This window comes from Tachysurus vachellii, chromosome 16, assembly GCF_030014155.1.
Source record: "Tachysurus vachellii isolate PV-2020 chromosome 16, HZAU_Pvac_v1, whole genome shotgun sequence".
Classification (NCBI taxonomy): domain Eukaryota; kingdom Metazoa; phylum Chordata; class Actinopteri; order Siluriformes; family Bagridae; genus Tachysurus; species Tachysurus vachellii.
Window position 1 is genome coordinate 16,393,770 of NC_083475.1, and position 23,207 is coordinate 16,416,976.

Genomic DNA, 23,207 nt, shown 5'->3' on the forward strand with positions numbered 1-23,207 from the left:
TTGCAGTATGTGTGGAAAGTGACCAGCTTTTCTTGGTAATCTTTTGGCAGTTGCTGCGAGACGGTAGTTCGTGTGCGGATGGAGAGATTACGTCTTTTCATAAAACGAAAGCACCAAGAAGGACCGCCTCGAAATCCATCGATGTTCATGTCCCATGCTAGCGCTGTTGCCTTCATTCGAATAGTGACTGTAGAGACGCTTCTACTTGCTGCTCTGCTCAACAACCCACTGGTCGAGTTTGTCCTCTAACTGTGGCCATCTCGCTTTGTTCCCTCGGAAACTCTGTTTAGTCTTTTTTTACTTGGCGCAGTTCATCTTCTTGCTTCCTCCACATCCGTACCATTGATTCATTAATGTTGAATTCTCTCGCTGCTGCTCTATTCCCATATTATACTGCGTGACCGACAGCCTTGAGCTTGAACTATGCAAGCGTGTCTCTTGAAAGGTGCCATTTTGGGGTCTTTATACACATACAAGTGGTGGGGGACTGTGAGTAAGCACAGTACCTGTGTTTACTGACTACGGTAGCCGTAATGCTGCAAGCGGTGCGGCTTTGTAGTTTACCTGTCGTACTGAAACATTTTATTATTATTAAATTGTTTTTATTGGTTTTTCATACTGAAACATTTTGACAGAGCGCCTTGATCCATATATAATTATAAGGCGCGCTGTCGTTTTTTGAGAAAATTAAAGGATTTTAAGTGCGCCTTATAGTGCGGAAAATACTGTAATATTATCATCTCGCGCACACGAACCTGATTGGACAACATTGGAATACATCACATCCGGTCTGCATTTTTTACCGGATCCGAAAATTACGGATCCGCAGATGGTCGGCACCTCACGCAGCCCCTTTGCGACTCTCCACAGGAAATGAATGACTTCCGGTTTATCGGCCGTCGTGTGCAGTGTGAAGGCGGCTTAACCCAAGCTCACAATCTAACCAGGGACTCTGTACCCACTGCACCATCAGGACACCTGAGCACTTCTTATAGTCCAATAATAATGATGCTTTGACAGATGATGGCTTAGCTAGAGACAGGAACTACACATTCAGATTCATCAGAAGTCAACAGCAGGCTGGAAAAAACTCAGGGGAAGAAATCTGATATTCTTTTAATTTAATTTGTACAGAAGTAAATTATTTAAGAGCAAAAAAGAAGCTAGATTAAATAGTAGTATCTAAAATGTCTAATATCTACAAATAGGAAAACACATATAGATGTAAAAATACAATAAAATGTTTTATTCAATATTATTTCAACTTAATGATGACCATTAATGACTTAACTACTGAGATGATGTTTGATCTGGATTCGAAGACAACTGATGTCAGGAGCTGAAACTGCAGAGCACAATCACTGGCAGTTTGTCCAGCATAAAGTTATTATTGTCACTATACAATTTGTAAACCTGTTCATACAATTCAATTATCCAATCAGCCAGTCATGTAACAGTAGCACCTCTACTCTGGGCTGTACATTCAGAGATGCTTGTCTGCTCAGCAAAGTGCAGGTTATTTGAGTTAATGTGGCCAGTGAGTAGGGTTGGGTATCAAAAGAAATTTTCCGGTTCCATTTCTGCCTTACGATTCCCGGTTCTGATTCCGATTCCATAATAATAGAAATGTGGAAAATAATGCACAATATTTAAACAATTCCATTTGTGTTTATTAATCATACTTTAAACAGAGCATTTCAATTTGTAACAATTTGAATAAATCCAACATCAAATTTAACATCCAGAATTATAACTTCGCAAAACAGTTAGCAATTTTTCTGAAGAAAAACCAACATGTCTGCTTTCTCTGGGAGAAGACGAGACCTTTCTTGGCTTAGTGTATCTCCAGCTGTGGAGAAAACCCTCTCAGAGAGGGTAGAGGAGCCTTGCACACAACACGTACATTGTGGACAGGTTGTAAAGAATAGGAAAAGCTTCTCTCTTCTCCCACCACCACGAAGTAGGGTCTTCATACAGTAGGACGGTATTAAGGGCATGTCTTTGTAGAAGTGAAGTTCTCTGTTAACTCTCTCACAAACTAACAGACCAGTAGAATTCGGAGACACATTCTTCTGCAGAGTATTGTCCTCGATTTCAAACAGAACTGCTATTGCACTCTTTTTTACTTTCTTGCGAGGTACTTCCTAAAATGAAAGAAAAATGTTATATTAAGACCAACAATATATCATTATGAATTTGCACTTTGCATTAACATTAACCTCTGTAGTGTTGTCTTGATTGTCGTGGTCTATTCCCCTGCCCCCTTCTGGCACCTTTAGAGAGAGTTTGGCATTAGCACACATGAATACACAACCACACAGTGTGTGTGTGTGTGTGTGTACATGTACGTTCGTTTGTGTGTGTTATGTGCGTGCATGCGTGTGTGCGTGCAAAAAATAAAATACCTTGCTTATTGATGCTACTGCTGCCACTCTCACCCTCTCCCAAATGGTGTCTGCAACAAATTTGTTTTTGAAACGTGGATCCATCACTGTGGCCTCTTCAAGGAAGTGTCGGATGTCCTCATTCTTTAAAATAATACATCCAAGTAATCCATACACAGTACTTTTAAGCACTAAGTAGTAATCTTTGTTTAGAATTCCAACACACCTTGATTATTCTTAGAAATAATAAATAATAGAAAATTCTCAGAAAATACAGACAATGAAGGTGGTATTGTCATGTACAGTTTGAAGTACCTGGTACCGCTTAGACAAATCTGCCCAAACCTTCTGCTTTATTCCTGACACGAAGACTGTGTCGTCTTCTTGAAATTTGAAGTGTTCTTCAAGTTTTTGCAGTATAGGAAGGACCTGGCCACAAGTTGGAGTATTGTCACTTGATACACAAAGAGTGGATGTGTACATTATTTTCATCAGCTTTGTAAACTCCTCTGCTTTTTTGAGGTCATTGTCAGTGATGCGTTCCAATCTGAAATGTGCAAACATTAAATTTGACATCAAATAATTATGAGGGTTTCTGTAATACTTCTAAAAGATCATTGATAATGCATTGTGCACTGAATCATCACTCCGAACACAATTACATTCAAAATTTACCTGTCCCTTTCCGTTGAGCCTCTCAGCCTTGGGTCCATGGAAGCAGCTTGTATGGCAGGATACTGTTCGAGAAATCTGTCTATCATTAGATAGAGTGAATTCAAGCGGTTTCTTACATCTAGCATGACTGTATGCTGAGGCAGGTCTGAAAAACATGTACATAACAATTTCTTATTGTACTGTATATTTCTTTACTAAATATAACTGTTGACTGAAAATATATCAAATAATATTAAATTACTTACTAAGGAGATGTTGCTTCTCTCTCAAAACAGTCTTTGCCATTGAGGATCTCTTTAGCCACACAATGACAGCTCTGATCCGTGCACATCATCGCGCAACAGAGTCAATTGTATAGATCTTCTGTGCTGCAATGTTCAGCGTATGTGCGAAACATGACATTTTTTTAAGCTGCATTGTACTGACAGCTACATTCATGTTGGCATCATTATCCACTGTCACTGCGATTATCTTCTCTCTAACTCCAAACTCTTCAAGAATTGTATCTATCTCTTGGGCAATGACAGGGCCTGTCTGTGCCTCATAGACTGCTTTACTTCTTAGGACTGTTTGTTTCATTTCCCCTTCACTAATGTAATGCAGAGTGACTGTTATGTAGTGATCTTGACTGAGGCTTGTCCAGGCATCACATGTAATTGCTGCACTCTTGAAGTTTTGCAAAGTAACAATTACATTCTTCTTCTCGATCTCATACCAAGCAGGAATAAGTTGATGGTGGATGGTATTTGGGGTTAAGAGACTTTATCATCTCCCTAAATAAAAAAAAAAAAAAAAAAAAAAAAAAAAAAATATATATATATATATATATATATATATATATATATATATATATATATATATATATATATATATATATATATATATGTGTGTGTGTGTATATATTTTCAAGGTTTAAAATGAACAAATATCTATCATGCATATTTTTTACATCTGTGTGGGGTGGAGCACCGGATTAGAAAAGCAGCGCTGCGTGTCACGTCTACTCGTACCGGCACTCCAGCTCAAGTTTGTATTTTTAATTCCTTTAGAATGTTTGATTCTGATTGGCCAGACGTGCAATTCCAATGTCTTTTGTTCCGTGATGAAAATCGCCTGAAACTAATTACACAGCCTCATTTGGGTACTGTGACTCGAGTCATCCAGGCACATCTTAATCCCTAAATATTCATAATTAATATGATATTTTATTTACAAACGATTAACTTCTCTGTGTTTGAACTTTGAAAGCGTCTGATTACAGCCATTAGGAAACGGCTTTCCTCAAGGTTTGCATGTCTTATAAAATATGTAAAAGCATAATTTAATTACATGTATGAGATGTTATTTACAAATGAGTTGAGTGCCTTTTACCACAGATCTGGGATGTAAACCTTTTACCACAAATCTGGTGACTGCCCTGTGGCACTCTTCAACTCTCTCTGTGGTCATTTTGCCTTTGCTTGCTAGGGTAAAAGGGGTAACCGTCTCTGAAGGACGAGGCGGCGGCGGCGTGGGAAATTGTGAGGATTTTGCATACATAAAATGTAAATTGATATTTTCAGTCATTATATAATTTATTCCTGTTGAAGTACAGTTGTCCTCGTAAGCGTTCCTACCTGGTGAAGTGGACATGTTAGGAGCAGTAATTCTCAAACATTCAAAAACGCTGCATGATTTCAGATTTATGCCGTGTTGGAGCAAGTGTTTGGTCATATTAGTTGTACAGCCGCCTTTGCAGGATATAATTTTTTCACACGTGTTACACTTTGCTTCGTTGTTGAAACTTTGGAAATGAATCCACACTTTAGACTTTTTTTTAGGCATTTTTAACATAAAAGCGTACCTCAGCACAGCAGCACGAGTGACTGGTTCTGTGGTAAGCTGCGTTAATTTGGAGGCGTGACTAAACAGTGTAAAACAATTAATATTCATGAGGTAAGACATGGCTATTTAAAGTGACCACTCCCAGCGCTTTGCCCGTCATCGCATCGGAACCGCGTTTGGAACCGAAACTTAAAAATTCCGCGTGGTTCCGGGTCCCGTTACAAAACAGAACCGGTTCTGAATAAGAACCAGTTCTCGGTTCCCAACCCTACCAGTGAGAACCTCTAGTCTGTCATTCTCCTCTTATCCTTTTCATCATTTTGTATCACTCTTTGTAAACTGTAGAGTTGTGCACAAGCATCTCAAATAATCAACAGTTTCTAAAATACTTAATCCAACACAGATGGCACCAATAACGCCACAGTCTCATTTTCCCTCATGGTGATATTTTGTTGTGAACAATTAACTAAAGCTCTTTACCTCTAGCTGCATGACTGGATGCATGGCGCTGAAGCTACATGATTAGCTGACTGGATAATTGTATAGATAATTACATGAATTACCAGGAATGTGTCAGTAATAAAGTAGAATAAGTCGGATGAATCGGCCCATAACTCTTTAGTCAGTTGTTAACTCTTCGACTATCAGAAAGTTAACAGCCTGCTATAGAGAGACGATAATCCTGATTCATTTTTAAATAAAGAGTTTAAATAATGTTAATGTATAGTGCAGGGGTACTCAAATATAAACTTGAAAGGTCCACTTACCAAATTTCCATTCAGTCCGAGGTCCGGAAAAGTGATCGTCAAATTACAAATAGAGAACTCCAACAAAAAAATCCCCAGAACTTTCGAACTATACACAAAAAACATCATGGTAGGTCTTTTAGTGTGAAAGGTGACACCTTCTTTGTGCCACCAGTTGTTTAAACTTGGCCTGATCTAACTATTACACTGCTTGTAGCTTTATAGGATGATTTCAGCTGGTTTATTTTTGTTGTCCTTAACTCTGTGTTCTGAGGGCAATTTTGTTCAAAATATGCATGCTTGGTTTCATAGTGACGTTTTACATTACCACTTTTGATGATTGCTACCGTGTTGTTGCAGATTAAACACATTGGTTTTTTTGCTTCCACCGGGGAGCACGAATGCATATTTTTCTGTCCACTCACTTTTAAACTCGCGGTTTTTCAATATCAACTTTTCTTTTCTTATCAACAGGCAGCTATGAACAAGCCATTTTCACTTTTAGTCAGCAAAAGAAATTAATAAAAATGTCAGTTACCGATATTTGCACTGTTATTTGCACGATGAGTCTGCCTTTTCACATGTCTGACCCGGAGCACGTGACCGGTCTGGCTGCCGCGAGCAAGCGAGCGAGCGACGTTGCTATAGCAATGCTGTTACCGCTTCTGTGATTGGAGATGAATCAAACAGAGTAGTAGACGCTTCAAAGACGCTACTGTATATAGCGTGGAATCACGATTAGCCAAACGCTACATAAGCTTTGTCATACTTCCTCATCTTAGTTTTCGGGAGACTTACGTTTGTCTCGTTATCTCCGTCTCTCTCCGTCTTCCTTTTCATCCCTTTTAAATATTTTTCCATGGTGTCTCTTAAGGGTTTGTTATCTGCACTTCATACCTCCTGCTCTGTGCTGTGTGCTCTTGTTCGGTGCCAAAAAAATCCTACTCCCTGCGGCAAAAAAAAGCATGTCCCCAGGGTCACACAAAATGACTTTTCTAATGCGGTAGATGATTGTGGGCAATTTGGTGTACTGCAGTCCTTCTCAAATAGCGGGGCGTGCCCCACCTGGCATTGCCCCCAGCCCCCCCAGGGACTCTGTAAGCATAGAGTTTGTGTTACTGGGAAAACAAACCCTTTGTAACTGTACACTCATTTTTTGGATCAGCAGTTTCATTTCAACATTTGTTTTTCTATGGCTCCATTTCATTGTAATATTTACTTTGGTAATGCTTCACAGAGAATTAATTGTGTGTGCAGGGCAGAGGTGGACAAATCAGTAGTTAACTATGGTCTGGATCTTCAGGCGATCACCTGGTGGTCAAACACAAGTTTAGGTCCTCCATCTGCAGAGGTGTCCTCGCTGAGCAGTGTCCACGTGTTAGCATCGATGTCGTACTGGTAGAAGTCGCTTTTCAGAGACTTGCTGTTTTAGACAGAGGAGTCTAAATAGCGTCCCAGCGTGTAGATCTGCCTTCTCTGAGAGTCGATGCACATCTTATGGCACATGTGTGCACTGGGACCATTCTGAGACACACACAAACACACGCCACAACTTCACTGCTTACGTTTTACCATGAGCGTACAATTTCAGGGTTGCTCACATCTATCTCTTGCAATTTCAGTTCTCTCAATACATTTGGCACAATAAATCTGCTTGCTATGTCATGTAGGAGTTCTTCCACACTGTCATTTAACTTGAAAAGAATTTTCAAAAAGGTTTTCACCACATATTAGGCATACTGGGAAGCCACTCTCATCAGCAGTAAAAGCAAATGAATCTGTCCACATCTCATTAAATGTTCTGTTTTCTTCAGAAACTTTTCTTTTCTTACATTTATCCATGTTTTCTTACTTGGGGTTGAAACGTTTGATCTGAATTGAATGGAATTTTCAATTTTGCGCCGGCAGATTTCGCAATTTTCGCAAAAAAAAAAAAAAATTAAACACGGATTATTTTAAGGTTACAAGAGCATCATAATCTTAGAATTAAGAATTCCATTTATTAAAAAACTAACTAACTAAAATAAAATACATTAAAATGAAATATTTATTTTCCAAATCTACAGTGAGCCGCAACAGAGGGATGAAAGAGCCACTTGCGGCTCCGGAGCCTCGGGTTGCCGACCCCTGGTCTAGAGGAACATTGTATATCCCTTTATGCAGATGATGTTCTGCTCTATCTCAAATATCCCGAGACCTCTACTGACGCAATTCTTGCCGTAATTGAAAAATATAGTAATCTCAGGATATAAGATCAACAAAGTCTCAGGCTTTGTATTTGCACACTCCATCCGGAACCCATTACAAAATCCACTTTTAATTAAGCACTTTCTGGATTCCAATATTTGGGAATCAATGTCACGCCTAATTTGGTCGATTTGTATAAAGCCAACTATCCCCAGTTAATTACAAAAATTAATCAGAACCTATCAGATTGGTCAATTCTTCCAAATTCTTTTTTTTGTAGGATTAATGTTATAAGAATGAATATTCTTCCGAGATTGAATTTTTTGTTTCAAAATCTGCCATGTTATTTAAGTGCAGATTTTTTAAAAAGGATTAATTTCTTCAATTTCAAAGTACATTTGGAATCATAAATAACCTAGACATAAACTTTCTGGAATTGGGCGGGGTTTCGCTCCCTAATTTTCAGTTATATTTCTGGTCTGCACAAATTAAACACATGTTAAGCTGGTTTCTTAACAGATCTGATTCTCGCTGGACTGGGATTGAATATTCAAGATGCTTTCCTAGATTGTTATGCTCACTGCTATTTATCCATAATATACAAAAAAAATGGAATCTCTGAATAATATTTTCACAGTATCAAATACTCTTTTGGTGTGGAAGGATATTAAGAACTATTTAGCTATTCCAAATGACATATCTTTTAAGTCTCCTATCGCATTTAACCCTGACCTCCCCCCAACCGTACAAAATATTGGTCTTCTGTCCTGGAGGTTAAGAGGAGTGTCTGAGTTTGGCCATCTATTTGATAATGGTCAATTGAGGTCATTTCAGTCATTAAAGCAGGAATTTCACCTGCCCGGTAATGATTTTTATAAATTTCTTCAATCATGGCACTTTTTAGAGTCATACTCTAAAGAAGGTAATATACGATTTGATCATACGGAAGTGGAAAAACAGCTCCTCTCTTCATTTACTCTTAAGAAGATCTCTGAGTTATATGTGTAATGGGGTAGAAGGTGTAGGACTTCAAATTGGGTGGACTACAAATCCCAGGGGTCAAGAGAGTATAAAAGGAAGTCAAAAGGAAGACTTCCTCTTTGTGTACCATGCGTTAAGAAAAGCTGTTTGGTGTTTTTCAAGGCTGCGTTATAGCAGATGAAAAGACCAGTTGATTAATGAACAGTATAACAGCCTAGAATTGAATTGTAAAGGTGAGGGTTGTGACTTATGCTTACTATAGGATTTGGTTTAGTTTTAACATTTCTATTTGCTTTTTGTTTTAGTGTCCTCATGGGAGTTGTGTTGAGTGGTGCCTCTGAGAATTAAGCAGATATATTTAACAGTACTGATTCAGTACTCTTCAGGACTGATTTCAATCACATTAAGTGGGGAGAATTGGTTTTATGTTTTTTATATTGTAATTTGTGTTTTTAAGGTTGTTAAATATGGTATATGGCAATCATCAATTTGTATTTTCTTTGTCTTTTTACAGATGATGCATGATTGTCATTTACTTTTATTGAAAGCATTGATGGCTTAATGGTTGCTTGAGAAAGGACTTTAAATGTTGAATTGGGTCTGGTATTTTGAAGTGGCAGTGATTTATTTTGGAGAGTGTGTTTTGTTTGGTTATTTGTTTTCTTGTTTGTTTCATTTATCTTGGACCAACTAATGACCATGGGGTTTCCTTTACCTTATGTGTGGTGTAGTGTTAATGTGGGGGGGAAACAAGTTGTTTGAGGTTATGATTTACTTTTGCTGTGGAGTGCAGATTGTATGGGATTTTTGGTTTGATTTGTAATTTGAGTGCACTTATTTGCAGAGCAGCAACTACCGTTAGATAGGATTGGGAACCCTGTTGTCTGTAATGGTTACAAGAGTTCTTTTTCTTTTTGTTTTTTTTTATCTTTTTGCCATTTTTTATTCTTTGTGATTCTACTTGTAAATGGTGTAAAATAAACCTTGTCATATTTGCAAAGAAACACACTGTAGTGGTTACCCTTAATTTTAAGGTTCTTCTCATCCCCTTGTGGAATGATGAGGTTACATATGCTTTGCTGTCTAATGTTGGTCCTTCAATGTTTGACTCTGAGGGTGATATAGGAAAAGGACGTAGGATCAAATTTTAGTAATGAGGAGTGGTTATCTGTTTGTACGTTTTCCCCAAAGGTGTCTCAATATCGGCCCAAAAGCAAAATTATAAATTTATCCACAGGACTTATCTAACTCCGGTTTGACTTCATAAAATGTTCCCCAATTCTTCTCAATTATGTTTCATGTGTAGGACAGACGTTGGCACAGTGATGCATGTGTTTTGGTTACTGGAAAGAGATCCAAAAGATTATTGGAAAGACTTTTGCATTATCTCCAAATGTTTACCTTCTGAACTGTAAAGCTGGTCTGTGCCTTGACTGTTACGAAGAAAGTGTACTGAACTTTTGTGTGTGTATTATATATATGTATGTGTATATATATATATATATATATATGTGTATATGTGTGTGTGTGTGTATATATATGTATATATATGTATGTGTGTGTATATGTATGTATATGTGTGTGTGTGTGTGTGTGTATATATGTATGTGTATATATGTATGTGTATATATGTATGTGTATATATGTATGTGTATATATGTATATATGTATATGTGTATATATGTATATATGTATGTGTATATATGTATATATGTATGTGTATATATGTATGTGTATATATGTATATATGTATGTGTGTATATATATATATATGTGTGTGTATATATATATATGTATATGTGTATATATATGTATATGTATATGTGTATATATATATATATGTATATGTGTATATATATATATATAATGTGTGTATATATATATATATATATGTGTGTATATATATATATATGTGTATATATATATATATATATATGTATATATATATATATATATTATATATATGTATGTGTATATGTATATGTATATATATATGTGTATATGTATATGTGTGTGTATGTATATAGCAAATAAATGTATATCATTTACTATGGTCAACCCCTTAGATACCCTCAGTCAATATGTGGATTAGTCAAGCTGCCACCCTTTTACCTCTGGAAAAACTAACTTATGATCTGTATCAAAGATCAGATGCTTTTTGGCAAATTTGGTCGTCTTTGTGGAACTTTCTGGAAGATGTCCAGTGACTGATGTATCCTTTTAATTTTTGGTCTATAAAATGACTGTTATTTACTTCGATATGCCCTGTTGCATTATTATTTTTTTATTATTATTTCCTATGTTTTTGCACTTTGTATGGCTATGTATGAACATGTATACCCATAGATTGTAAGGTGATATGGCCTATGTGGCTGTATATGCTGCTATGAGATACCGGTACCACTGTGTTTTTGTTATTGTTAAAATAAAAAGTCGTCTTGCGTTTATTAAAAAAAAAAAGACCCAAGGATTATTTAAGCAAAAAGTGTTAACTGATTAAATACAGTAAGAAGAATAAATAATTCAGTAAGGGTCTCTATAGTACCAAAAAATCCCATAATGTATTATAGAATCATTTATTCTTAATTGCATTGTGTTACCATAAACCGACACCCCTATGGTGTGTGTGTGTGTGCGTTCGTTCTCAAATTTCTTTGTCGTGGCCGGGAGCACGCCAACCGTGTGGGGTCCAACTTTATTCATTTTAACATGCTCAGGATGCTCACCTGATATGCCTAATGCGTTTTTTTTTTTTTTACTTGGCCTGCAAAAACCGGTTACGAGTGTGTGGAACCTGGGCTCTCGAGCGCCCCCTAGGTCGATTTGGACCTGGCCGATGCTTCCGGAAGTGTGTAAGCGGTCACACACACTCGTTACTTAAAGTTTTATTTAATAATACAATGCAAGGTTGTTATCGTGAGATTTACTGCTGTGAGAGAAAAGAATTATGATCATCACGACGTTTCATGGACGAAGGACCTACTGTTATGAGCAAGAGGTGAGTTAAATGTCCAAAACAGCAGACATAGAAACAACAGGAAAAGGTACAATTAATATAATCTGACATAAGCTCTGTTATAAATCCCCCTTCATGGGCATTATCAGGGTTTACAGTGGGAGATGACCGGTAGGGGAAGGTTTGTTGTAACATTGCAGTGTCTATTATAATTTCTTACAACAGAGCCAATCAGTCGGCACACACAGTATACATTCAAACATATTAGTAACAATACAACAACAATGCATTTTTAATATGAGAGTGACTGTGGAAAGGCAAAGGGCAAATCAAGACAGGTCAGGTCTCGCTTGTTCAAGTAAATCCCACAAAGGGGCCCATGTCCGCCAAAACAATTCAGATTTATTCTACAAGTCATGCGTAAGTTTTTCCAAAGGGAGATTAGCTACTTGTGCCAAACACATCTCCAGATTTGGTACCTGTAGAGATGACCATAGAATAAGTATGCATTTCTTTGCCAAATAAGAAATGAAATTTAAAAAAGCGTGTGAAGCAGTAGAGAAATCAAGTGATGTTTTGCAGTTAATTAAATATATAGTTGGGGACATACAGTAGTGAATTCTCTGGCCAGCATCTTCTGAACCATATCATGTACCTCATGCCAAAAAGGTTGAATGTTCTTGCAGCCCCAGAATAAATGCACCAATGTTCCTATTTCAGATTTACATTTAAAACACAGCTTAGATACATTTGGGTACATTTTATGGAGGCGAACTGGGATAAGATATGTCCTGTATATGAATTTAAAGTTTTGCTCATGCACAGAGCATGATATTATAATTTCTAATAGTATAATTTCTTCATTATGGTTTATCTTTGCTTTTATGGCTACGGTCAATTGTGCTGTGACTTGAGAAAATAAATAATGCCGTCAGTCCTGTGTTTCTTCATTCATTCATTCATTCATCTTCTACCGCTTATCCGAACTACCTCGGGTCACGGGGAGCCTGTGCCTATCTCAGGCGTCATTGGGTATCGAGGCAGGATACACCCTGGACGGAATGCCAACCCATCATAGGGCGCACACACACACTCTCATTCACTCACACAATCACACACTAGGGACAATTTTCCAGAGATGCCAATCAACCTACCATGCATGTCTTTGGACCAGGGGAGGAAACCGGGGTACCCGGAGGAAACCCCCGAGGCACAGGGAGAACATGCAAACTCCACACACAAGGTGGAGGCGGATGTGCTAACCACTAAGCCACCGTGCCCCCTCCTGTGTTTCTTTTTTTTTAATTACAAACACTATCTTAAGTTAAAATCACACCACACCTGACTTTACTGCCTTTTGTTTACGAGGTAAAAACTTAGAATTCCCCTTTAACCCCTTGTGAAATCAAACTGGGAAATGATCTATACCATGTATACATGGAGACATAAGCATAGTATACACTAATTTAACAAAACCTTTATCTTCACTGCACCACTACACTACTTTTACCTGCCAAATCCCATTTCAACCACTGCAGCAACACACCACATTAAAAAAAACTACTAACCGACTGGCTTGTTAATAAATGAGAAGATCATGATGGCAGTAGAGTAACATGATTGCACCAGTCACATATGCTAAACGATATATCAAAGCTTGGCATAATCTTATCTTTCATAGTTATCTTTAAATGTATGTTACTTCATTTGTAGCAGACATTAAAAATTCAGAGGGGGCACGGTGGCTTAGTGGTTAGCACGTTCGCCTCACACCTCCAGGGTTGGGGGTTCGATTCCCGCCTCCGCCTTGTGTGTGTGGAGTTTGCAGGTTCTCCCCGTGCCTCGGGGGTTTCCTCCGGGTACTCCGGTTTCCTCCCCCGGTCCAAAGACATGCATGGTAGGTTGATTGGCATCTCTGGAAAAATTGTCCGTAGTGCGTGATTGCGTGAGTGAATGAGAGTTTGTGTGTGTGTGTGCCCTGCGATGGGTTGGCACTCCGTCCAGGGTGTATCCTGCCTTGATGCCCAATGACACCTGAGATAGGCACAGGCTCCCCGTGACCCAAGGTAGTTCGGATAAGCGGTAGAAGATGAATGAATGAATGAAAAATTCAGGATGATTGTTATATCAATTATAGTTTTTTTAGGAGGCAGTTTTTTTATGCTGGCTACTTGTGTAACAATTGAAAAATATTTTTATAGACCCATAATGTTCAAAAGGAAGACCAGAACACGGCCCATTGATGATGCAACATCATACATACTGTCATCGAGGGACAAGCCATGGGTAATGGAAAAATTCATTGATGCCAACAAAGGTACAGGGATTTCAGGCTCTTTAAGGGGCAACATATTACAGTAGCACAAAAGGGTGTCATTGTGGTAAAACACTAGATATGCAGTTGCATTGTTTTTAGAGGCAGCAAAACATCATTTTGACAATGTGGTAATGCCACGTTTCATTTACAAGCTGTTGGTCATGCTGTATCTGAAAGCTTAAGATGCCCCAATGATTCTTCTTATTAAATGTATATTGAATTACATGTCCTTATAGGAAGGGGAGTTTTCACTTCCCAGCCATTCGAACAAGGTGCTTTTTTCTTGGAGTAAAGTGGTGAAATGGAGAATTGACAGTCAATAATAATAATAATAATAATAATAAACTTTATTTTGAATAGTGCCTTTAAAAGTAGCTTCTCAAAGAGCTTGACATAAAAGATGAAATTAAAAGATACACATAACAGTACAGGCACTAAAACTAAATATACAAAAATAAAAAGGCAATAAATAACAAAGAAATCACATAAAAGCTACCCTAAAAAAGTAAGTTTTAAGGTGCATTCCTAATCTCTGAGGGCAGATAATTCCACAAGTTGGGAGCCAAAGAAGAAAAAGCCCGATCACCCATAGTTTTTAGCCGTGTTGTTTGGACAGTGTAGGTGTAGGTATGTAGGGGGTTAACAACTCACACAAATATTGAGGGGCCAAATTATTCAAGACCTTATAAGAGAGCATGAGAATTTTAAAATCAATACAAAAACTAAAAGGAAGCCAGTGCACTTTTTCCAGTATCGGTGTAATGTGCTCCCTTGCACTGGTCCTAGTCAGAATTCTAGCAGCTGAATTTTGTACCAACTGTAATTTACTTAGGGTAGCTTTAGAAACTCCATCCAGCAAAACGTTACAGTAATCAAGACACGAAAAGACAAAAGTGTTGAGTAACTTTTCAGCCACAGAGAAAGTCAACATGGGACGTAATTTGGCAATGTTTCCGAGATGAAAAAATGATGCTTTGGCAGTGTTATGAACATGATGGTCAAATGTTAAATTGGCATCAAATATCACCCCCAATTTTTTTAGTTTAGTTAGGAATTGTAAAGCTGAGCCATCCACACTTAAGGTTATGGACTCTGCTTTACGCAACTGATAAAGTGAACCAATAAGCATCACTTCAGTCTTGTCACTGTTCAGACAAAGATAATTTTCAAACATCCATTTCTTAATCTCAGTAAAACATTGAGAAAGAAAAGACATAAGCATATTGACATCTGGTTTTGAATGTACAGTATATAGATCTGAGTGTCATTGGCATAAAAGTGTTAGTTAAGACCAAGTGATCTTAAAAGCTGTCCAAGTGGAAAAATGTAAATACTAAAAAGTAATGGGCCCAAACCCGATCCCTGAGAAACACCAGATTGCACCACATCGACCATAGACTTGCAGTCACCCATCACAACAAACTGCTTACGATCAGAGAGGTAGGACTTAAACCACTTTAATGCAGAGTCCAAAACTCCTGAGAGAACTACTATACAATGACCAACACTATAAGATCAAGTGTTACAGAATATAACAAAATTCAAATCGCACTACTCTAGAACAAAGTGAGATAAGTAGATAGTACACAAAATTCAGAATCTTACCTTACCAGAACACAATATATTCAAATAGAGTTAAAGCACACTGTCTAATAGTTAGCTGTACCTTCAGATAAGCATTTCTCTTATAAACCATGTCATAAAATGCCATACAATAAGTTTATAAAACATTGTTATATCACTCACACAATAGACCATTAAATTCATATGTGAATATTTAACTTAAATTTATATTCCAATTAAAACATGAAAAATATGTTAAATAAATTTTGCTGTCTTGTGTAGCCATGTAGATAGAATCTACTCCAAATTTTGTGTTTCTAACTTTCGCAGAACAAAATCTGTGGAGATTTACCTTAAACAGCTATTTTTAGTAGTTGGTCAAGAATGGGCTAACTTTCTTTTTCTTTCTACCTAGGGAAAGAAACTGTTGCAAAAAGAAGCTGGGCACCGGAAGAATGTTCTGCAGTAGAAAGGCAGTTGAGAAGGTTCTTAGTGATGAATGAAGTATCAGGTAAAAAGACTGTCAGCAAGTGCATTGCTGCAGAACCTGAAGCCATTGGAAGCAGAGACTGGAAAGTGGTAAAATATTTAGTTAAAAAACGCATTGCTTCCCACAGGAGAAAATTAGAATGAAAGATTGTAAGTTTTGTCTAAACACTTTGTTAATGGTGTTTATTATTATTTTGATTTCTCATTGTTGTTCTGGAAGCTGTATGATTTTGATCTGTATGATCTTTTCCTGAAGGCTGTGTATAACAATGGGTACACACAATGTTCCTGACCTGATTTATGTGATCCTTGCATCTATTATTTGGTCGGTTCCTGTGATCAGGAGCACACCAGTGAAAGCTCATAAGTTTGGTCAAAGCACAATGTGATAATGGTGTTTTTCTATTATTTTGTATTAGTATAGTTTTCACAGGGTTGATCTGAAAGCTGTATAATTTATTTACTTATTTTTTTGTACTGAAACTGCATGCACACTATGTTCTAATTTATGTGGAACTGCCCTTTTTCAAATATAAATACACGCTTCTTGAGGACAAAACCTGTTGTTAAGAGACTATTTTATGCCATGTTTGATGTAAAATATTACTTTTGGTTAGCCTGGCAAAGCCTGATTTTAACGCAGTATGGGGTTTGAGAAGTTTGATTTGGAAATTCACCATGAATTTGGACCGGGGTCATTATCATTGTGTTCATACCCTGTCTAGTTATTGATGACAATCGGGACAGTCGGTTGGTGCAAATTAAATGGATACAGGATGTAGAGGATGTAAATTAGAATAAAATCCCTGATGCAGTCCTGGATTTAATCAAGTTCAAACAAAGAAACTCTTAATATCTCCAGATAATTTTTTTTGGTCCTCGCTAAGCCATAAAAACTTGAGTGTGTGTGAAAGTGGACCTCACAAGGATACCACGCTAGAAACCGGGCCCCACAAGGGGCCACCGCTTATCCGAACTACCTCGGGTCACGGGGAGCCTGTGCCTATCTCAGGCGTCATTGGGCATCAAGGCAGGATACACCCTGGACGGAGTGCCAACCCATCGCAGGGCACACAATCACACACTAGGGACAATTTTCCAGGGATGCCAATCAACCTACCATGCATGTCTTTGGACCAGGGGAGGAAACCGGAGTACCCGGAGGAAACCCCCGAGGCACGGGGAGAACATGCAAACTCACACACAAGGTGGAGGCGGGAATCGAACCCCGACCCTGGAGGTGTGAGGCGAACGTGCTAACCACTAAGCCACCGTGCCCCCGGGGCCAAAATCCTTTTTTGAAAAAGTTTAGAAGTTTTTTTCATTGAAGTGATATTTGTGATTAGGAACTCTATTTGGTTATGCCTGATTTTTTTAGAGTTTGAATGGTCTAGAACCATTGGAAAGGGTGGACCCCAGAAGAGAACAAAAATGAGGTGGACCTCACAATGTGAGAAATGTCTGTGTGTCTGTGTGTGATTCATCAGAAGTCAACAGCAGACAGGAAACTCAGGGGAAGAAATCTGCCATTCTCACAGAGAGACAAAGGTTACAAATTAATCTCAGTTAACTTTCAGATGTTCTGTAAAAAATTAATAAAACAAAATATATCAGGAGAAAAAAAATGTACAACTCGTTGCTTTGCTTCACAAAACTGCTAGAAAATTAAAAAAAACAAATAAAAAAACAGCAGTGTTGTAATAAAAACAGCAGTTGTAATAAAAAAAGATTTAATTTGTACAGAAGTAAATTATTTAAGAGCAAAATAAGAAGCTAAATTAAATAGTAGTATGTAATAAGTGTTATTCAAACTTAAAATGATGAAAATAAAAAAAAAATCATAATCATCAATTCTAGCTTAGAAAAATATTTACATATTAAAAAAATATTTTATATATTTATATATCTCTAAAATAAATTATTTAAGCATGAAACTGAGTGGGGAGTCTGTAAAAAAAATTACAAAAAACAATAGATTTTTAACATCAAAAATGAGGAAATTATTTTTTGAATAATGTAAAAATACAAAAGTCAAAATGTACAGAAAGAAAAAAGAAAGAAAGAAAGATTATTAGAGGCATAAAGCTACAGGGTGATGAAAACAACAAGGTTACACGTGGGCGGGGTCATGTTTCTGGTTTCTGGAAATAGTTTACATAGAATGTAAAAGAGCTGTGTGCGCTGGGTCCGATCTACATCAGAAAAGACTGAGATTTTGAGAGAAGGAAGAAAAAAAAAGCACATGTGGCATTTGAAATGATTTTCTTACATTTTCTCTACAGACTAATGATGACCATTAATGACTTGCCTACTGAGATGAAGTTTGATCTGGATTCGAAGACAACTGATGTCAGGAGCTGAAACTGCAGAGCACAATCACTGGCAGTTTGTCCAGCATAAAGTTATTAGTGTCACTATACAATTTGTAAACCTGTTCATACAATTCAATTATCCAATCAGCCAGTCATGTAACAGTAGCACCTCTACTCTGGGCTGTACATTCAGAGATGCTTGTCTGCTCAGCCAAGTGCAGGTTATTTGAGTTAATGTGGCCAGTGAGAACCTCTAATCTGTCATTCTCCTCTTATCCTTTTCATCATTTTGTATCACTCTTTGTAAACTGTAGAGTTGTGCACAAGCATCTCAAATAATCAACAGTTTCTAAAATACTTAATTTAACACAGATGGCACCAATAACGCCACAGTCTCATTTTCCCTCATGGTGATATTTTGTTGTGAACAATTAACTAAAGCTCTTTACCTCTAGCTGCATGACTGGATGCATGGCGCTGAAGCTACATGATTAGCTGACTGGATAATTGTATAGATAATTACATGAATTACCAGGAATGTGTCAGTAATAAAGTAGAATAATTCGGATGAATCGGCCCATAACTCTTTAGTCTCGTCAGGGTCAGAGTGGTCCACAGTCAGAGAGAGGTCATTCTGCAAGTACTGTAGTGCGCTCAGTGGTTCGGTCTGTGCCTTCTCCTCAAACCTGTAAACAATACAAGCATTCAGGAACGCAAATTTCAGCTTTAAACAAAGTTCTAAACAATACATTTGAAGTATTCAACAGTTGTTAACTCTTCGACTATCAGAAAGTTAACAGCCTGCTATAGAGAGACGATAATCCTGATTCATTTTTAAATAAAGAGTCTGGAGCCTTATTGTTAATGTATAGTGTATTAGTATACATTAATGAAACTAGCTCAGTAAGTAATGCTAATCCAGACAATTATTAACTATATCCAGGTCAAACTTTTTTCACCCCTCTGGTAAGAATTTATTAACAGTAAACAACTGTTAAATAACAGAAAAAATACAATTATCAAACACTACTGCTAATGAACGTGTCAGTGAGCAATAACTAATAACATGTGGAGAGCAATAACTAAAGGAAAGCAGCAGAGGGAGCTATAACGATGCAGAAATGACTGGCTCATGGACAACAAGTACAACTTGACTTCAATCTAATTTAGTGAAGATGTAAATCAGCCCTAATCACAAAAGAAAGTCAGAAACAAGACTGTATACACACACACACACACACACACACACATTACATATACACAGTATAATACCATAAACTGCCAGAAACAAGCTCTTTTTTAATGTAAACTGACTGAAGACTTATTATTATTTTAAGACCCAATAATACTATGTCCATTTAACTGGTATAATGGGTCTGTCCTTTTCTCAGTTGGCCTGCTTGTCTCATAAGCTAGCTAGCTGTTGGATCATAAGCTAGCTCTCCAAGCATGCATGTCCCAGTGCTGGGGAATTCTTACATTTTAATGGTCAGAAGGTGATTAATGCACTTGCTCTATATTTTCACTTCTAAAGCAATAGCTCACTGACTGCCACTTTATTTGTAAAATGTAAGTAACATTAAAGAAAATCTGTATAAAAATGATATACTTGTTCATATGGTGTTTTTTATTTAACATCTATGAAATATTCTCCAGTGTTTGTAACGGTAAGAAGTGAAGCTGTTCTCCACCATGAGATCTTTAGGATGGAGGTTAGTGTGGTTTTGTGGTAAACTATTTTTCCCACTTTATTCACATCAAGGGAAGGTGAGGAGAGGCTTTGTAGCTGCTATAGTGATAACAAAATCTATTTTATTTCCATAACTTTAAAAAAAAACTGATGCATATTTGTGGTGGTAATTAACTCCAATTCTATGGCAAGACACATCATGCAACCCTATAATTGTTTATTTTCCTACATCAGGCCCATCAAGCTTAATTCCCTGTCTTTTACTTGCTATAGCACATAACTAAGTATTAATCAGTAGAAATTGTTAAGTTATATGTAGAAAACAACGTTAATTTGTAACTTATGTCATTACATCAGCTTAAATACGAGCTTACCTCTGTATGGTTATCGAGTAACAGACAATAATTGTAGACTGGACGGCATATTCAGAATAATCTCAAGCTAGCTGTCTTTTCTATAGTAAGCAGAAAACGTACTAATTTTAATTCCATCAGCTGCTTTTAATAATGATTTAATACCAAATCTCGAATGTTTTTTTTTGATTCCTAAAAGCATTTATTAACGGAATACACCAGTGTTAGAACTTAAAAACTAGTCGTAAAACATTACGTGTTAATTTTTAGTTGTAAACCGTGATGAACTCATTAATGGTGCTTAGCGAAATCGAAAAGGTGACAATCCGGACTTGTCCATTCCTGAATGTGTCCTTGTGAAGCTCATCATACACAGCCTGGTATCGTATACACACAGGACCTTACCTCCTGAAGTGTCTTGCTGATGTTCTCCTTCACAGCCTGGTCATTCTTATACACACAGGACCTGTAAGGATTAAACACACATTTATATCAACATCTAACGGTGGCCTGTGAACGTACCCACAAGGAGATTTTGGTTCTCTGATCTCAATGACCTAGACGGGGTGTATACTGACAACAAATCAGAAAGGTATGGTGGTGCCAAATTATGTAGTGCTTTAAAAACCAGAACAATAATCTTGTAATGTACTCTATACTGGACTGGCAGCCAATACTATGATCTCAATAAAGGTGTAACGTGGTCCGTTTTCTTGGCTAACTTAATCATTCTGGCCGCAGCCTTTTGTATGTTTTGAAAGTGTTTCAAAGAGCTTTTTTTTATCAATCCCAACATACCGAGAATTACAATGAAAGCATATTGATGCTATTTCAGTGTGTAGTCACACTGCACTGTGTCCAGGGAAAGGTGGGAGAGCTGGACAGTAAGTCAGTGATAAAGTGGCTCTGCTTTACAATGCTTCAGTGAGCAGATCTCTTATTTTACAAAAGTATTTACACTCGATTCCTATGTCCTTGCTTCTCAACCTGTATCCTTAAATCAACAGAGCAAAAGGTGCAACGACAAAAAGCAAGAACAACCCACTCTCTCTCAGAACCTGGCCATGGAAAGCTGTCTGAATAAAAAACTTGCAATCTTACAGTGAAAAGATGTTTAACTTCTACAACACGGCAAGTTTTAATAGAATTTTAACTGTTTCCTAGTTATCGACAAATTACTAAGTCCGGGAATGCAAATGAATGAATCTTCAGTCTATGCTGCCTTCAGCATTGAGCATTAGCAGCAGCAGCAGGCACCAGAGACAAATTTCTGACTGTATAAGCATACATCATGGTACAATATACATGAATATTTAGTGACATCCCAAATAAAATACATCACAAGTGAACTTGCATTGCAAGGTTAAGGAAAGGCCACAAAATTACGACTTGTGTTGCAAAATCAGGGTTAAAAGTTGAACATGTATGTGAATACACCTCAAACAAAACCCTTTCAATTTCCTCTAGTCCAAACCACAAGTCTGTCTGCACTGCCTAGTGTGTGCCAACACAACTGACTGCTTCCTTTTTCCATTTTAAGATTAGCCAGAGTATGGAGCAGTGCATTTAATCTTCAAACAAAGAAAATAATGGATCAGACCACAGACCAAAATCCCTGCCTAAAACCTGTGGTTATACCCAGTCAGAAAAAATTACAATCCACACTAATATTTATTCCCCTCCTCGAACCGCCACCTTATTGTGGTGGAGGGGTTTGCGTGCCTGAATGATCCTAGGAGCTATGTTGTCTGGGGCTTTCTGCCCCTGGTAGGGTCTCCCAAGGCAAACAGGTCCTGGGTGACAGGCCAGACCAAGAGCGGTTCAAATACCCCTTATGAGTGGTTTAAAAACAAGGTCCGTGACGTCGCCCGGTATGGCGCAACCGGGGCCCCACTCTGGAGCCAGGCCCGGGGTTGGGGCTCGCATGCGAGCGCCTGGTGGCCGGGTCTTACCCCACGGGGCCCGGCCGGGCTCAGCCCGAAGGAGCGACGTGGGGCCGATCTCCTGTGGGCCCACCACCTGCAGGAGGGACCGTAAGGGGCTGGTGCAATGTGGATTGGGTGGCAGTCGAAGGCGGGGGCCTTGGCGACCCAATCCCCGGACACGGAATCTGGCTCTAGGGACATGGAATGTCACCTCGCTGGGGGGAAAGGAGCCTGAGCTGGTGCGGGAGGTTGAGAGATACCGACTAGAGATAGTTGGGCTCGCCTCCACACACAGCTTGGGCTCTGGAACCCAACTCCTTGAGAGAGGCTGGACTCTCTACTACTCTGGAGTTGCCCGCGGTGAGAGGCGGCGGGCTGGTGTGGGCTTGCTCATAGCCCCCCAGCTCAGCAGCCATGTGTTGGAGTTCACCCCGGTGAACGAGAGGGTCGTTTCCCTGCGCCTGCGGGTCGGGGATAGGTCTCTCACTGTTATTTGTGCTTACGGGCCAAATGGCAGTGTAGAGTACCCGACCTTCTTGGCGTCTCTGGAAGGGGTGCTGGAAAGTGCTCCAACCGGGGACTCCATTGTTCTACTGGGGGACTTCAACGCTCATGTGGGCAGCGACAGTGACACCTGGAGGGGTGTGATTGGGAGGAACGGCCCCCCCGACCTGAACTCGAGTGGTGTTCTGTTATTGGACTTCTGTGCTAGTCACAGTTTGTCCATAACGAACACCATGTTCAAGCATAAGGGTGTCCATCAGTACACATGGTACCAGGACACCCTAGGTCGGAGGTCGATGAT

At 38.4% G+C, this 23,207-nt stretch overlaps 1 protein-coding gene and 1 long non-coding RNA gene across 2 annotated transcripts in view; one reads left to right on the plus strand and one right to left on the minus strand.

The window, feature by feature from the left end:
- The window catches only part of LOC132859005 (uncharacterized), a 38,335-nt gene that overhangs the window by 5,674 nt on the left and 9,454 nt on the right, over positions 1–23,207 (plus strand). The window lies entirely within an intron of this gene.
- LOC132859418 (uncharacterized) lies at positions 1,849–3,097 on the minus strand. Its single transcript, XM_060890171.1, has 4 exons — positions 3,060–3,097; positions 2,700–2,931; positions 2,406–2,528; positions 1,849–2,273 (listed from the first exon to the last, which is right to left on the minus strand). The coding sequence occupies exons 1-4, from the start codon at positions 3,095–3,097 to the stop codon at positions 2,169–2,171; spliced, it is 498 nt and encodes a 165-aa protein (XP_060746154.1). The 3' UTR covers positions 1,849–2,168.